The sequence below is a fragment of the Oryza glaberrima genome, chromosome 1 (assembly GCF_000147395.1).
Source record: "Oryza glaberrima chromosome 1, OglaRS2, whole genome shotgun sequence".
Lineage (NCBI taxonomy): Eukaryota > Viridiplantae > Streptophyta > Magnoliopsida > Poales > Poaceae > Oryza > Oryza glaberrima.
In genome coordinates this window covers 27,065,605-27,082,916 of record NC_068326.1, presented here as the reverse complement: position 1 = coordinate 27,082,916, position 17,312 = coordinate 27,065,605, and the positions used below count along the sequence as shown (strand labels likewise).

General features: G+C 45.1%; 4 protein-coding genes and 1 pseudogene across 6 annotated transcripts; 3 read left to right on the top strand and 2 right to left on the bottom strand.

The window, feature by feature from the left end:
* Positions 1 to 3,836: 3,836 nt before the first annotated feature.
* Positions 3,837 to 7,368, top strand: LOC127764718 (uncharacterized). Of its 3 annotated transcripts, XM_052289642.1 has the most exons (9): positions 3,839 to 4,211; positions 4,302 to 4,369; positions 4,553 to 4,700; positions 4,783 to 4,863; positions 5,046 to 5,132; positions 5,300 to 5,385; positions 5,517 to 5,637; positions 6,546 to 6,631; positions 6,720 to 7,105. In XM_052289642.1, the coding sequence occupies exons 1-9, from the start codon at positions 3,954 to 3,956 to the stop codon at positions 6,991 to 6,993; spliced, it is 1,209 nt and encodes a 402-aa protein (XP_052145602.1). In that variant the 5' UTR covers positions 3,839 to 3,953; the 3' UTR covers positions 6,994 to 7,105. The 3 variants fall into 3 exon arrangements, with proteins under 3 accessions (XP_052145594.1, XP_052145602.1, XP_052145608.1); XM_052289634.1 differs by having other exon boundaries at positions 3,837 to 4,211; positions 6,546 to 7,368; XM_052289648.1 differs by lacking the exons at positions 6,546 to 6,631; positions 6,720 to 7,105 and adding an exon at positions 5,900 to 6,198 and having other exon boundaries at positions 3,849 to 4,211.
* Positions 7,369 to 11,517: 4,149 nt separating this feature from the next.
* Positions 11,518 to 12,681, bottom strand: LOC127786341 (uncharacterized). The gene is made up of 2 exons (XM_052313757.1): positions 12,029 to 12,681; positions 11,518 to 11,911 (listed from the first exon to the last, which is right to left on the bottom strand). Exons 1-2 carry the CDS (start codon positions 12,679 to 12,681, stop codon positions 11,518 to 11,520), a joined length of 1,047 nt encoding a protein of 348 aa, XP_052169717.1.
* Positions 12,682 to 13,254: 573 nt separating this feature from the next.
* Positions 13,255 to 14,567, top strand: LOC127786266 (uncharacterized; annotated as a pseudogene).
* A 906-nt stretch (positions 14,568 to 15,473) lies between these two features.
* On the bottom strand, positions 15,474 to 16,007 carry LOC127771969 (uncharacterized). The gene has a single exon (XM_052297934.1). It carries the CDS (start codon positions 16,005 to 16,007, stop codon positions 15,474 to 15,476), a length of 534 nt encoding a protein of 177 aa, XP_052153894.1.
* A 420-nt stretch (positions 16,008 to 16,427) lies between these two features.
* LOC127786173 (uncharacterized) lies at positions 16,428 to 17,096 on the top strand. Its single transcript, XM_052313536.1, has one exon. The coding sequence runs from the start codon at positions 16,467 to 16,469 to the stop codon at positions 17,094 to 17,096; it is 630 nt and encodes a 209-aa protein (XP_052169496.1). The 5' UTR covers positions 16,428 to 16,466.
* Positions 17,097 to 17,312: the final 216 nt, after the last annotated feature.

Sequence of the window (17,312 nt, the reverse complement as noted above, 5' to 3'; positions counted from 1 at the left end):
TCTTTCGCCGTCTCTTGCTGGAAGTTTACATCTCTTACATCTTGTTTCTGCATGAGTTACACAAGATAGGCTAATAATTACCATGAGAAAAAAAAATGGCTGGACCTACACTACAGTGGGACATGCTGTGGTCACTACTGATTATCCAATCATGCAAGCTGGTTCTTCTTTCTTGCAAGCCTCAAACACACATAAGTGATAGCTTTATGAACTTTTCTTGTGGGGCTGAATTTAAAGTAGTTAGTTGCCCACAGAATAAAGCAATGGTGGACATTTAACCTGTTCTGGACAAGATATTACCCCTAAAAAATCATTTAGTCAAAAACAATGAAACCTATCCTTCTTCTCTTTTAATTAGATAATGCAAGTGCAATTACGAAATTATGGTCAAGACTGTCTTATATAAGCATTTTCTTGCGTTATTTTCTGGCAGGAAATTTCGTGTGCATGCCAACCTTGAATTATATGCTGGCCCCTCTTGCTTCTTAAATGAAGTGTACCAGGGAAAACAGCAACCTAGACATAGAAAAGGATGGTCCATGACAGGGTAGTAGTAATATCAGTCACTTAGGTCTTAATAAAAAAGCAGCTGCAAAATTCTGACCGCGATTCCATCATAGTTTGATTAGGTTACTATACCAACCTTGCGTCCAAACTAGTCGCTTTCCGATGGTTACGCGAGCTAGCTTGTGCTCGACAGCTTGAGCAAGCTCTGCAACCAACGCGAAATTAGCCTGACCGATTTGTTTTTGCCTCGCTGAGAATGCATCGGAGCACAGAGTAAACGCAACATATGCAGTAGAAGAAGAAAGAAGATGTGGCCAGGTAAATTTCTCAGAAGAGACAACAACTAAACTTGAGGCAAGAGTTGGAGCTACTTCCATGGATTCCAGGGACAGATCTGGAAGGCGATATCCCGTGTCGGTTGTTCTGCAATTTTTGTAATGCAAGCAGCTACTATACTAAACTAATCGCAGTCTCTGATCTAATCAGCTGTCACATCCAATATAAATAGTAATCCTGACGCATAATCATCGCTTACAAGGTCATGAGCTGCTATCCTGGGTTGTCTATCTCGTACCCATGAACGGTTCAAAGGGGGTAGTTCAGTGCATCAAGTAACATATTCATCTTGTCTGGGAGGAGAAAAAAGACAGCAGAGAAACGGCTTAAAAGTACACTGCCTTGCCGTGCCTTGCACACCCTATGTGTGGCCGGACAGAGGTCTCGCAATCATGTGCGTCGGCATCGCAGTTGGCATCAGCATTTTTTTTGGTTTATTGGAACTGATAGTACAGTAGGTCCCAAGATTTCACACCTTGTGGCGTTTGCATGGCTGTGCTGTGCCGCACCCTTTCTTTTCTTTCTGATGGGTAGCCAACGAATGTGCTGTGCTCCTTGGTGGTTGGTACTGAAATGCATCAAGCAATGATACACTGAAAGTTGAGTACAACTTAACCAGGTACAACTTAACAAGCTAGCAGCATCACCACTTAACCAGGTATGAATTCAGTTGTTTCACCGAGGGAGGGGGGGGGGGGGGGGGGGGGACCCAAGGGCCAAGTATGATAAGCTGTTCTAGTTACCAAATGCCCAAACTATACTTATGCAGACAGGACATGCTGATCTTGTTTGAAATGGGAAATCTTGCTCTAGCAAATATCAGCATGCATACACTGGAGCATAAGTTCAGTTGATTTCATGTCTACCATCTTCAGTTATCAGAGTATCCTTGTATAAGTTCGGGATTTTAAAATAAGTTTACAGGAACATACTACAGAGTGCCCTTGTAGAGTTGTATTACCATGGTAAACATTTCTCTGGGGGAAGTGACCATCTTCAGTTACTATGAACTACAGTATGTTCTTCTGAACAAAACAGGGCCGCGCCTCTACCAACATGACCTTTAAACACCTGCAGATTACTACCATAAATCGAAGCATCAATCATCTGCAGATTACTAGTATGCTAGATTGCTAGAATAACAGATAACAAACCAATCATACATGATCATGTTTGTCTACAACATAAGTTTTATATATGCAGCAATTACCTTTTTCAAATATCAGAATATTCAAGCTGCCATAAGCAGAAACCGACAGATACGAAGTTTTTAGCTGATGGTCAATTAAAATGAGATCAGTCTTTTCAGAGCATAGAAGAAACCTATAATGTAATTTGCTCTGGTTTGCTGTACCAGTGGCAATAACCTCTTTATGTAAGCTTGGGTTGTTCAGTCCCGCACTCTCGCAGCCGCAAGGTACCATTTCACAACCAATCATTTTACTAATTACTGGCAAAGTGGCAATAAGGCAGTAATTACTACCCATAATTTTTAGGGAAAATTTGAACCATGCCACATAAATTTTATAAAATTTGTGATATGCCACCCTGACCCACATGTCATTAACTCATGTGGGTCCTATATGTCATTGAGATACGGGTGACATATCTCAAATTTTACAAAATTAGAGTGGCATGGTTCCAACAAACCCTTTTTCTAATTTTTATGTAAGCCGTGGTTGGTCAGTAGCACTAGCATTTTACTGTTATAATGGTCTACTCTCTTTTTTTCCAAAAAATTAAACGATCCTAGTGTCGACGTTTGATGTCGCGATTTCAGTATTTGCATAGTATGAGAATCGTTGGTACTAGAATATATGCGAGATTATAATAAAAGAGATGGGGACGAGGATTTTTATACAGGTTCGGGCCCCTGAATTGTCAGATAATAACCCTACTCCTGTTGGCCGAAGCCGGTCGTTACTTTTATTCACCATAATCACACTAGTACAATATTTAGGGTAGCATATCTAACTGTTGTCAACTTAGCGGTCTGAAATGCTGACTCGTAATCGACAACAGGGTAGCCTTCCTCCTCGAATCCGCATCCGGCGAGATCAAAGACAGCGCTATGTATCTCCTGACAGTATCTGCGGACACCATAGGGGACTAGCCATGCTTATCTCTGAAGTCAATATCCGGCGTCTTGTCTTGGCGCATGTTGCCTTGTATGTTGATCTTGTGTCTTGATCTATCGTTCCGTGTCCCCTCTCCTCCTAAGAGGCCTTGTATTTATACCCATAGGTGTCCCCTTGTTCAAGTAGAACTAGGGAAACCAATATGGATATAATCCGAGTAGTCTTTGTCGTTTCCATGTAGAACTCTATTTATATTTCCTTATCCGGAATTCCCTCCATACCCGAGGTCGGATTCCGTATAAGACATGGTTAATTGTGGGTACTGCCGAGATTTAGTCAACTACTACTAGGACAAAAAGAAAAAGAATAGATCATTAAGTATTACAAGTTTCGATATATTTGTGTTATATAAGACTTGTTTATTTTAAGACAGAGGGACTAACCTACCACTCTCTCCATTTCAGGTTACAAGACGTTTTGACTTTTGTCAAAATCAAACTGCTCTAACTTTGACCAAGTTTGTAGAAAAAAGTAGTAACATTTTTAACCGAAGATAAATTTATTATGAAAATATATTCGATTATTGATTTGATGAAACTAATTTAATATTATAAATATTACTATAATTGTCTATAAACATTAAACTTTAAAAAATTTGACTTTGGCCAAAGTCAAAAACGCATTGTAACCTATGGATGGAGTACTATCATTTTCTAAAAGGGATACGACTATCATGTTAGATTGCGCATAACTGAACGGAATGCATAAGAAGTTGGCCAATTGGGAAGGCAAACACACTCATCGCTCGGTTTATGGGAGAACAGTCTCACGGACAGGGCAGGGCCCACATGGCAGCAGCTCACAGGAGCCAATGAACCAGACCAACCCCAATCCACCAACGATGCATCCGCTGATCCGCGTCTCTGCGACGCGCGTGGCGCCACGAAGCGCTCCCTGCGCGCGCGAGCATAAACCCATGGCGACCTCGCCTCGTGTTCCCTTTCCTAACCGCCGCGGCCGCCGCCCACCTCCATGGCCACGCTCGCGCCACGCCCCCATGAACTCCTCGCCCTGAGAAGGCCCCGTCTTAGGACGCCCCGAGCCCGCGCCTCCGCCCACCGTGCCCGTGGCGCTCCCGTGGCCCCGCAGGCCGCGCGGCCGCGGCGCGTCTTCCTGGGCCTCGGCGCCGCTTTCGTCGACCAGCTCGCCCGCATGGCCTCCGGCGGCGCCCCGTCACGCTCGTTCGTGGCCTCAGCTCGGCCGAGGCAGGGGGTTTCCCCGGTCGAACAGGTCGTATTCCATAGTCCATTTATTGCAATTTTTTCCCCTTGCGATCGCGTGTGAGGTCTACTGATGTCAATCACGGCGTGCTGCTTGTAGATTTTGAAGAATGTTGAGTGGCCGGATGAGTTCCCATTCAAGGCCGAAGACTTCAGCCGCTTCGATGAGTGAGTAGCTCTAGCTCAGAGCAGAGCATTCATGCAGCTCAAGTCAAATCTTTTCAGTATTCGGGTAGCCAATTGGTGGTGTTCCTACTATTACCAACTTCTCATATGTGCAGCACTGTAACCAGGTAAATAGATTGGGCAGCTAGTGGATGCCTGAATTGATGCATTGTGATCACTTGGCAGATCATCAGACGCTCTGTTCTACTCGGCTCCCCGTTATGTGACTCACATTGATGACCAAGCAATCGAGGCTCTCACGAAATACTACTCAGAAGTTCTTCCTCCAAGCAACACTCCTGGGGTGGCCATCCTGGACATGTGCAGCAGCTGGGTAGGACTTTTGGTGTCTCAAGTTAACATTTTTCTTTGCAATGTCCCCTGCAATTCTTACAGTTTAGTTATACCTTATAAAGGTGAGCCATTATCCACCTGGGTACAAACAAGAGAAGATTGTGGGGATGGGTATGAATGAAGATGAATTGAAAAGGAATCCGGTATGTGCCTTTAGCAAATTGAGGTTTGTTTTTCTGAAAAGTGATAGTGTATCCGGCATGTTTAATCTACATAGAACTAGTGATCATTGATAGCAGCGGTTCATCCTCTACTTACAGAGTTGGATCATCTAGATATATTCCATTTTTGACAATGGTTTCTTTTTGTTTCACTCTGAAAATAGGTGTTAACAGAGTACGTTGTGCAAGACCTCAATGTGAACCCGAAGCTTCCTTTTGAGGATAACACATTTGATGTTATAACCAACGTGGTACTATTTCTTTTACATGATAAGTTCAGCCTTGATAAATGAACAATTTTTTATTATTTCAAAATGCTATAGCCCATATGGCACAAGTAGCCAACTAATATTATATTTTGGCGCCTATTGGATTGCTTCTATGATCTGACAGCATAGTTTGTGTGTGTGGGTTATAGGTTAGTGTAGACTACTTGACAAAACCAATTGATGTTTTCAAGGAAATGAGACGAATACTTAAACCAAGTGGATTGGCCATAATGAGGTAATACATATAGTAACTTCATTATCATGATTAATGTGATTTACTAGTATCCCTTGTTTCTTTTATATAATCCTCTTTACTAGATGTTTATATAAAAACAATCCTGAACTTTTTTTTAACTTCGGGTGTAGTTTTTCAAATCGCTGCTTTTGGACAAAGGCTATATCTATATGGACGTCAACCGGTGATGCTGATCACGCTTGGATAGTTGGGGCTTACTTCCATTATGCTGGAGATTTTGAACCTCCTGAGGTAAAGCATTTACTTACTGAAATCATTTTTCCACACTTGAATAGTTAAAAGGGCATCCAAAAGTACTCCTTATATTTACTTGTCCTTTCAACAAGTGTGTTCGTAGCAAGAACTGAAATGGCCAGCTAAGCATTGCAAACCAAGTTAAGCATTCACATTTCAATGATAGATAAACCATCAACCGTATTTATAGTTCTATAATTGCTGATTCTCTGCGCACAAACTAGAGCCATGGCATGAACGGTTTTTGTTTTCTTTACAGGCTGTTGATATATCTCCTAATCCTGGACGAACAGACCCGATGTATGTTGTCCGGTCCAGAAAGAGAATAGCTTGATTAATATCATAGGTTCTATACAGATTTTGTGTAATGCACAACGTGATGGCAATTTTTCTACTGGTCACTTTCGAAACGTAAATATGTAGACAGATCTGGCAGAGTCTCCGCTTGTCTGCTTGTGTGTCTGCTTGCCTTGCAATAAACCACATTAACACATAGCAGCTTTGTGATAGTTTGATCAAAGTATTTGTAGTTTTATGAAATTTATTTATTTATTTGTTCAGTACCGTCGTAGTTGAATCAAGATCACCTGAAACTTTTCTCATCTTGTCGACAATTTACTCCCGAGATGCTCCTTCCAGGATGAAGAATTGGAGTACTCGTCCAGTGAACATAAGAACCGATCAATATTGGATAGATTCCTCGTAGTCGTAGGTCTCGTAGTATCAGCGTAAATCTCCCTATCTCCCTATCAGAGAGATAGGTCACACGTGTTACGGAACCTTACGCGTGTGATCTGACGGAGTTCTGGGCCTAATCCATCTCAAAAGTTGGCCTTAATAAAGGAAACTGCATGTTAGAACAGACAGTAATTAATAAGCCCTACACCGTTTTGTTCGGTTATCAGGTTCCCCGATCTATCGCCATGGCGGCTAAGGACCACGACGCAGCTGATACATCTCACGGGGTGGACGAATGCGAGCCGAGTCTATGGTACGAGGTAGCCATGGCGGTGCTGTTCCCGTCCAATTACTTCCTGCTTAGCTTCTGGTTTTTTCTTGGTTTTTGGATAATCTACCAGGCATTCGGCGCATTCGGCGCTGTTGTTAACATCGACAAGCCGATCGAGAGCTCCATCGAGCTTGTCGGCGTCAGCGGGCTGGTGCCAGTGCTGGCTCTGGCTCCAGGTCCAGGAGTTGCCTCGCGGCCGGCGTTCAATCTGCTCGTGCGCATCGACAACGACCACATCCTCGACCGGCACCGAGAGGGCGGCAGCGTCAAGGTCTCCTACGCCGGCGTCCCGCTGGCGTACGGGAGCATACCCAGCTTCCGACTCGGGGCGAGGGAGGCCTTGACGGTGGCGGTGAACGCGACGAGCGAGGCGGCGGGCGTGCCGGAGGATCTGCTTCGGCTCATGGCGGCGGAGCAAAGGATGGGCGTGGCGCAGCTGGAGATCGGCATGCAGCTGGGCGGGCCAGGCCGGGAGTCGTACTCCTGGAGTGTGGATTTGTGATTTCGATGGGCCGCAAGTTGGGATCGTCGTTGTTGCTGACGACGATATGTAGGGTGATTAGTGCTTAGATAACAAAAGGCTAATAATGATGGATCCTCGCCAAAAAAGAAAAGGAAAAGAAAAGAAAGATGGGAAGTCCTGAGTTTGAATTTAGTTCCTTACGAATAAATTTCCTAGAGAACTTTTTATTCATGGATAGCGTTTCCTCACAGCAACAACCTTTTTTTTTCCAAAGGTTATGTTATTTAAGCTCATAGTTAAGGTTATCTGTTATTTAAGCAGAAAGTTATGGGTGTTTATAGATTAAAAAAAAGGTAATTACTCTGCACACGTACGAGGCTACGAGCCAAACAACGGAAAAGGCATCGAGGCGCCTGCAAATTTTAAAAATAGTTTCAGCAAGGACGCGACTACACCGAGAGTGCTAGCTGAATAGTGCTAAATAGAGACATCATTCTTTCCAAAAAAAAGCTACTAGTACACTCAATATCTATGTATTTTTTTTCCTTCTTAGAGAAGTTTCTTGCTAAAAAACTGTTGACAGTTTTTTGTTTGGAAAACTTTCGATTTTCTAGCCATTAGATGCGCTCTAGGATTCGTGCAACATATACACCCAGAATAAAAAAAAATCGCATGGGCAAGGCAGTCATCGAACATAATGCACACGTTAAGCTAAGCCATGCACCTTCTTATTAGCAATAACTCTTTTTTATTATATATCACTTACACCCTAGTTATATATCACTTATATCTTAATTATAGAGTAGTTACATAACACTTACACCCTAGTTACATAGCACTTACACACTAGTTATAGAGTAGTTACACGATAGTTATAGGGTAGTTACATTGTATAAAATTATGATTTGCAATTTTTTTAGGAGCGCATATTACTTTTGAATTTGAAAGTTTTTTTCCTTTCTACATGTAGGCCAATTTCTTGTTGTTCAATCAGCTTGGACACTAAAATTCATGGTTTGTACTAGTGTGGATTGTTCCCCTATAACCATTGATGACAAATTCTATAGTCAAAAAATTTGAAAGTTTTGGACCTCAAAAACTGTCGACAACTTCTTAGTTAGTCCCATAAAGAAATTGTATAATATGTGGCTCTTGGAAGTCAATTCTTTAGGAGAGCCGAACCAAAAATTAGGAAATGAAGGGTTTAAGTCTTCCGCCTTCTTCTTCAAGGACAATTAGGATCTAATCCAGCCAATTCCATACTAAGCTTAAAAGTCTATGGAGCGGCTAAATGATTGAAAATCCTTCCCTTCTCGACACTCGTCGCCTCTGTCCCTTCGATCGAGAATATTATTATGCGTAGTAGCAATCAATACTTGCTTTTACTATTCACGCTGAAGCTATTTCTTCTAGAAACTTAAATTACTTATCCGATTTATAGTCCGATTACGCTGTTGTGTTCGTTGCAATTAAATCTTTACAACAAGATCTCACATGATTATATTTTTTATGAAAAATCACAAATTACTTTTATGATATGTTTAAATTACTTTTATATTTCACTAAGTTACTTCTTAAACTATAAACTATAAAAGTAAATTCAGTAAGTCTAAAAATAATTTATATATATTATAGAAGTAACTTAGAACAAAATGAATGTAACTTTGGCATGTCATTTGAAGTAAATCCGTTGTAGAGATAAAAACATGATTCTATCTAGAAATTAAATTAATCAGCACAAATTATGGAATTAACTAAAAAGTCATATTTTATCCATACAACGAATTTACTTCTAATGTCGTGACAAAGTTACTTCCGTTTTGTTTTAAGTTACTTTTAGAATATATGTAAATTACTTTTAGACTTTATTGAATTTACTTTTATATGTCTAAGAAGTAATTTAGTCAAATCTAAAAGTAACTTATATATATATGATAAAAGTAACTTATGTATATAATAAAAGTAATTTACAAATATAAATATTTTTTCATCGTAACATAATCATGTAAGATCTTGTTGTGAAGATTTAATTGTAACGAACACAATTGTGTAATCGGATTGTAGCTCAGATAAGTAATTTGAGAGGAAACTTTATTTGAATAGGAAAAAGACACCCACGTGAACTTTATTTGAAAGGAAAAAAGACACCCACGTGGATGGACATCATGACGACGTGCATAGTTAGACGGCTCTGAGATGCGTCGCGCTATAGAGCTAAACCGAGAGCGCTCTCAAAATAGATTTTGCGTTTCACCAAGTAGATCAAACATATTTCACTAAGTAGATCCAAAATGTTTCAATCTTGTAAAAAACTGAAACACAACCAAATCACCTCATGAAACATTTTGCTATAACGTATGAAATAACAGTTTCCAAAAAATCGGGCGCTGTTTCACCTTATTAAAAAATAATGTTTTAGCAAATAGCGAAAGAATGTTTCAATTCTTAAAAAAGTGAAACACGGTAAGATCAATGAAACAATTTGGTTCAACGTATAAAACAAATGATTTAAAGCCATTGAAACACTTAAACCATGTGTAAATCAACAAACCACGTATTCATTAAGATGAAATTATGAAACAGTATAAAAATCCACTGCAACATTTTATCCATACATAGTGAAATATCATGAGTATACTAGCTGAAACATTATTGGTGGAACAAAAAATGAAACGGATTTCCTTAATAGGGCGTTTCCTTGATATGTGGGAGATTAGTTGCAACGAGGCGTGAGTGGTAGGGACGCGTGGGAGGCGAGGCGGAGGCGCGCGTGGGGTGTGCCTGATTTTTTTTACGCCGTATCGGGTACCCGATCCCTAGTATTTTTTTGGAAAAAACAAGTATAAAAAGTGATGTAAACGTGCTTTTAAAATCATCACATCATATTTGTGTTTAGATAAATAAGAGGAGAATAGAAGAGAAGAGGGAGCTACAATACTGCCTTGAGACATTGTGTATGTATGAGAGTTGGGTCAGATATTAATAATGAGATAGTTCATATTCATACGTAACTGTTTCATCCATAGATCATGAAAGACATCTAATTTTTAAAGATAATAGTTGGCTACACTATTAAACTTGCTGTAAGCGACACAATATATGTGAACAAGCGCCCCCTGCCTCGAAATCCTCGCACAATTCTAAGTCTAAGGCCCCATTCCTTTGCTCACGTTGGAGAAGCTTTTCAACCGCGAGAAAGCTCATTAACACATGATTAATTAAGTATTAACTATCATACATTTAAAAATAGTTTTTTTATTTTTAAAGAAACTTTTATATAAAAAGTTTTTTAAAAAAACATATCATTTAACAGCTTGAAAAGCGTGCTAACGGTAAATGAGGAAGTTGTAATTGTAGTTGAAGAAAGGACTAGGCCTAAATCAGACATACTCCCTTCGTCCTAAAATATAAGAGATTTTGGATGAATGAAATACTTAGTATTTAAGCACCCAGGTGAACTAAATAGTTATAAAAAAATTTTAAAAATGACAAGATAAATTAATATGTAATACATCACTCGACAAACATGCAAATTCGGATTTGTATTCTACAAATTGTAACAAAAATAACAAATTTAACTGTGAATATACATATACTAGTTAGAGTTTAATTTTTTATTTTTCTATAATTTACAGAAGTCAAATTTGTACTTGCATATTTGTGCAGTGATATATTGCATATTAATTTATGTTATCGATTTTTTAAAAAGTTTTATAACCATTTCATTGACATGCAAGAAAAGGGGTAGTATATTCATTGAGAGATTAGAACGCATCTTCACGAGAGCAGGGCCGTGGGGCTTATCAAGTGATGCGCTAAGGACCTAAGGTGATTTCACCGCTAATGATGGGGGCATCCGGGGATGGACAGATGTAGCGACGCCGCCAGCTGCGGTAGGGATGAAGGGTGCCCAAGATGCCTCCAACACTTGAGGACGGGAGTTTTTTTGTGTCTAGTACGGTGTGACTTTTTTTTTTTTTTGACTAGTGAGCGTGCACGTGCAAGGCACGTCGACATATATTGACCATATACATCTATCGTCTAAATCAATCATGAGGGTTAGTATGTGATAACATAAATCATAAAAAAAACTATGTTCTGGCAATGTAATCTTATTGTAATCCTGAAGATGTTGATAGTAAGTCTCATATCAATCCTTATTGGTTATCTTTTCACATGTTGGCGAGCTTACCATATCAATTTGAGGTTCTGTATGTACTTAAAGATTTCTTGTTTGATCAAATTTATTTTGAATTTGTAAAAATAAACCCCCTACCCCCATGCCTTTCTCTATGCCATTTTTTCTTCCGTACACTGACATTTTTCCTTTTGCATATGTCTGAAGCAGTAACAAACACTGACTAAACATGTCAACGTGTGTAAGTTATTTTCAAGATGAGCCGACTCACAGCTGTACCGACTCCCCTGCACCTTCACGTCTTTCACCACCGGTTTGCGCCGCTCCATGTGCCACCACAGCTCCTTGTACAACATGGCCACCAACGTTGCCGGCCACCGTGGCGCCGAAGCTGTGGAACCAGCGTTGGCCGTTGCCGCCGCCGCTGCGGCGGCGGCGCACGCCCCACGGGTTGTGCCACAGGTCCACTCGGTATCGCAGCCACCACTCCTGGTCATCGTCATCAACCACCGCCGCCATCCAAACTTCGTGGGTGGCCACGCTCGTGCGGACGCGATGCACGTAGCGCAGCTCACCGGCGAGGTCCGCGAGACGGTCGTCGTTGTCGCAAGCCGTGCAGCCCGGAGAGGTCGGGACCGCGTCGAACGCCTCGTCTCGCAGGCTGAACCACAGCAGCGCGCACAGCTAAGACTCCTTGATGAACCAGTAGAAGGAACCCCCGCGCGTGCAGGCGGCGGGTCTCCTCCCGCCGGGACTGATGGCACGCGACGGGTCTTGCATGCGCTGCCATCCATCGCCGGCGCCTGCGCCGAGCGTGAAGATCTCGTGTCTGATGTCGTAGACCGGCGGATCGTTGTGGGACTTGCGGTAGAAGCACCTGACGACGATGTACCTGTTCCGCCACAGGTCGAAGCCGACCGCTGCCATTGATTCTGTAGACCGTGGGCATGGGCCGCTGCCGCTGCCGGGCGACAGCACGACGAGCTCCTGGGTGGCCGGGTTGCACACGAACATGGCCTTGCCGTTGGTGGCGAAGGCGACAAGGCCGTCGAAGTGGATGGGGATGATATGGCGGGTGATACGGCCGCCGTTAGGGATAGACTTGTGGAGCATCGGATCAGTCTCGGCGGTGATGTCTAGCGGCGGCGCAGCCACCATTCTCGCTCCCGGTCTAGCCGCCGCTCGCAGGGTAAGCCTTAGCTGGTGGAAGCTGACAACCTCGGAGTTGGAGAGCGCTTCATCGTCCCATATATCTTTCGTGCTCGCGACGGCGAGCAAGGACGATGTTGGCGGCTGCCTCGCGCGTGACCGCTCAAGGTGGCAGCGGACCAAGGCGGGGTCGTCGACGGCGGCGTGCCACGAGCAACAAACTGCCTTGAAACGTGCGAGGGATGTTACTGGGAGGTTTATGAAGATGTGGGAGAAGAACATGTTGTCGGGGATGGATGTGGCGGCGCCACATAATCTTCTGGGATCACGGCACCGGCGGCGGCGACCGGTGGATGCAGTGGATTGATTTGCCGGTGAGATAAGGCGGGCGGAGCGGCGGCGTGCATTCGTTCCGGTGGGCGGCGCGGCATGGGGATGGCGAGGTGTGGTGCGGTTTCTTTCTTTCGCAGCGATTCTTTTTTTTTTTGTGCGCGGTGCGGTTTCTTTCTTAGGGATGATAGGTGAGACCCACGCGAGAGTGGGTCTAAAAGATTGCGGGATTGGTAATGAACTGGTACTTTTTATATCAGTAGATTATTGGTATAGAGTATAGATATGGATTTAATCAAGAATTTGTGCAACCAGACCCACATGTCAATGAGATAATAAGGCAGGATTAAGAGGATGATTACTGTGCAAGATTAATTAAAGAAACATGGGTCCCACCTGACAGTGTCCCTTTTCTTCTCTTCTCGATTTCTCCTCTTCTCGTTCCTCTTTCTTCTTCACGCGCGCACGAGTGGAGGGCGAGGCGCGGCGAGGGGTGCGGGGCGCGGGACGGCGGCCGGCGCAGCGATGGCGGAGGCCGGAGGGGCGAAGGAGCCGGAGCCGGGAATCGGTGGCCGGGAAGGAGGACCAGGCGGTGGCTTCGGTGGCTCTCCAGCCGAGCAACGAGCAGAGGAGGAGGCGGAAAGAGGGAGCTCTGCCGATGTTGTCCCAGGGTCCCGGGAGACCGGCGGGAGACGACGGCGGAGGCGGCGCTCGTGCGGCCGGCTTGGCCATGCGGAGGCGGCGCGCGGCGGTGCCCTGGTCGGCGACAGTGGAGGGGCGCTGCCGAGGCGGCGAAAGGAGGAGGCGGGGTGGTCGGGTGAGGCGAGGTGGGAAGTCACGCCGGCGCGGCGGCGTGGCTGGTGAGGCGGGCGGCGGGGAACCGGATCCTCTGACGTTAGGGAACCAACGTCAGAGGGCAGTAGTTTCTTCATCCACCGTCCCTGAAGCATCCAACGCCTCTCTTGCTTTTGCTTCATTGTGGGGTGCCGCAACCTCTGTTCTCTCGCGCGCGAAGGTGATCGATTCATCGAGACGGCTATCAAGGAAGCGGTCACTGTCGCCGAGTCGAATTTTCGTCCTTCACATCCAAACCGGATTAACGCAGCCTACGAAGACGACAACAGCCCGATCTTGTTCGATTTGCCATTGTTAAGTCAAGTGTATATATTTGTGTGCAGGTCTCCGTGTGGCGATCAAGTGCAAGAACAGCGCTGACGGCGAGTACGACATGAAGCAGCCGGGAAGCTCGACGGCGCCGGCGCATTCAGCGTGCCGCTCGCCGCCGACCTCCGCGGCGCCGACAGCGTGGCTCAGCTCCACAGCGCGGCGAAACATAACGCGGCATGCCCCGATCAGGAGCCGTCGAGGATCATGCAGCTGTCGGAGAGAACCTTCGTTGCCGTCGCCGGCAAGACCCACTGCGCGTCGCCGGTGTGCGCGTCGGCGACCATCTGCAAGCCCATCTGCCAGCCGCGTCGTCGACCAAGCCGGCGCCCAAGCCGCACCCTGGCCAGCCGCCGCACCCAACGCCGATGCTGACCCGTCGTACGGAACGCCGAGCCCGTACCACTCGCCGGCGAGGAACTAATTAATTAAAGCCGTCGAGCTCACACATTATTATGATTTTTTTTCTGCTCTGCACTAGCTTAATGCCATTTATGATTTATTGTTGTCAAGGTTGGAGTAGCGCAGATAGCTTATGTATTCGTTGATCTTGAGTTTCTTGGGTCGATCGAATAAAGTTTCAGGTTGATTTGTCTCAGGATTCGTTTGCTTGGCGCTTCCTCGCTCGCCGCCTCGATGAACCAATCCCCTTCACGCGCCAGAGAACAGAGACTGCGGCACCCTACAATGAAGCAAAAGCAAGAACTACTGTCCTCTGACGTTGGTTTCCTAACGTGAGAGGATCCGGTTCCGGCGGCGGAGGTTATCCTCTTTTGCGTGCGTTATTATTTTTCGTTCTTTTTGGCGTGCAGTTTCTTTTTCGGAGCGAGACGTGTGTTAATCCGGTGCTAATTGCAACCGCAGGTTAATCCAGCGCTAATTACAATCGGTGGTGTTAATTGCATTAAACAACTCGTGTTTTTTTATATTAGTCTAGATAATTTGTAAGGTGTAACTAGGTGGGAGGGAGATCAATTGATTACTACTTACTCCGTCTCAAAATAAGCGCAGCCATAAGTTTTTTGTCCAACTTTGATTATTCGTTTTATTTAATTTTTTTTTGGAGAAAACTAAAAAATATGAGTCACTAATAATGTTTTATAATCTAATAACAATAAAAATACTAATTATAAAAAAAATTAAATAAGACAAATAATTAAAGTTGGACACGGAACTCATGTTGCGCTTAAGAGACGGAGGGATTACGTAATATTCTCATATGAAAGGTAAGATGGTCAATTGGCAGTGTCTGGCTAAGTGAATCACGTTCAAAGAAGACGAGGTGAGTTCGATTGAATGGAGAGCGAGATATGGGTGTTACCAAAGTTAACTGACAACTTTCGATGCAACAAAATTAAAAAACGAAAACCTTCAATGCTATAAATCAAATTGTTATTACTCCATATCCTTGCCAAAGAATAATGTTTTCCATTCTATTTACTTTGGAGATTACATGCTAAAAATATGAATTAATATGTTCAAATTTAGAAAAGGAAAAAAAAAGTTATGCTGATACCAAACAAGAAAACGTAAACAACGAAGAAACAACAATCTATCAGTCTTCACCCTTGACCAAACTGTTATTCATCTCGTCCTCCCAGCGTAAGCTCCTGTGAAATCCCCACCATCCCAGTGCTAGGCGAGAAGGCAGTCATACAGAAATTAGCGTAGTAGTGCAGCTTCATCTCGACGTAGACCTTAGCCGTCCCCTCCTGCAGCTCTGAGACAAAGCGTTCGCGTAGCTCCTGCGACAAGTGGACGTTCTTGCCCCAGGGCACCACCGTGAGCTTGGCCGTCGACCTCTTCTGCACGCAGAATCCCGGGACGCGCCCCCACGCGAGTGCTACGCCGGAGTAGGACACCACCACGTCCCCGCGGTCGAGACACCATGGCCGGAAGGTGCGTGGGTTCTCTACACGCAGCGTGAGGTTGAATGCGGGCGAGATGACCGTACTGCCGCCGCCGCCGGCCGTGGTGGCGGCGGCGACGTCCATCCCCTCGACGGCGGCGAGATCCAAGGTGTACTTGACCTTCTCGGCGGCGTTAGAAAGAAGGGCAGCGGCCGGGATCCCCAGCACTAAAACTATCGTCACCGTACCATAGAACAGGATCATGACTTTGGTCTGTAGCACCAACAAGGGGTCCACCTCTTTGCTGCCGTAGAGGGCTGTTCTCGCCATGTCCGGCTAATTTCTTCGTCGGAGATCGATTCAGCTTGATGGTCAAGAGCTAGGAAGCGTGGAAGCTATAGAGATCTTGACAGGGATTTTGGCGTGCCTACGCGCAGACTCTGTTTCACGCATGATAAAAGGGCCGAACGCCCGAACCGAAGAGATGTATTCATGTGCCGGACGTATCAGTTAGAACAGGATTTTGGGTAGGATACGATACGTTCGTACGAGACATACGACAGAAGGGAAGACATATGCATCTCAAATAGAAACGAGATGGAAGATCATCAGAACAAAAGAAAAAATAAACAGATTTTGATCGGCGCTTGGCACGGGGGTCGTCGTGAACACGAGAGCGAGCCATCAATAATTCAATATCATATCGTCACCGGCCGGTCAGCTATGAAGCCTCAGCCTCCTCCCATCCAAGGAGATGGCGTCGCCAAGAAGTCGAGGGCGGCGAAGGCATCAAGGCGTGAGATGCTCAAGGTCTTGTACGTCCTGCTCGCTCTGGCCTCGACACCGTTTTTGTACTACATCTTCTTCGACCTCCCTCCCAAGTTCTCCCTCCAGATCAACAGCGCCGAGGGCCTCGACGCGGCGGCGGCGGCGGCGGCGCAGCCCCTCTCCACCATCGTCAACATGACCCTGCACGCCAGCAACCGGCGCGCGCCGGGCCGATGCTACCGCCACGGCGAGGCGGCGGTGCGTTACGCCGGCTTCACCGTCGCGGCGAGCCGGACGCGCGTCTTCTGCGTCGGCGCCAGGGACGCGCTCGACGTGCCGGTCGTGGCGTGGGCGGACGGCGTGACGCTGCCCAATGAGGTACACGATCGCATGGCGGCAGAGCAGCGCGCCGGCTTCGTGGAGCTCGAGGTCGACGTGAAGTTGTTCGACCGCGAGAGCGAGATGCCGACGTGGATGTGGTGCAAGGTGACGACGCAGGGAGCGGAGCCGTCAGACGTGACACCGTGCAGAGTGTTCGCTACCCAGAATTGGGTATCAGACATTGCACCTCGTTGGATGCAGTAACTTTATATGGTTTATATGTGGCCATGCCAATGCCATGGCAAATAGTAGTATCTTTCTCGATCAGATTTTCATTTTAATAGTTTTAGTTCTCGATAGACGTGGTAATGAGATTTATATGGTTGTGTTATCCCCCTGCCAATATCATTGCAATGTTCCAATTACAGAATTGTCTAGATGTGAATTATCGTTTTTTCTTTTCAATTTTATTAATTACCT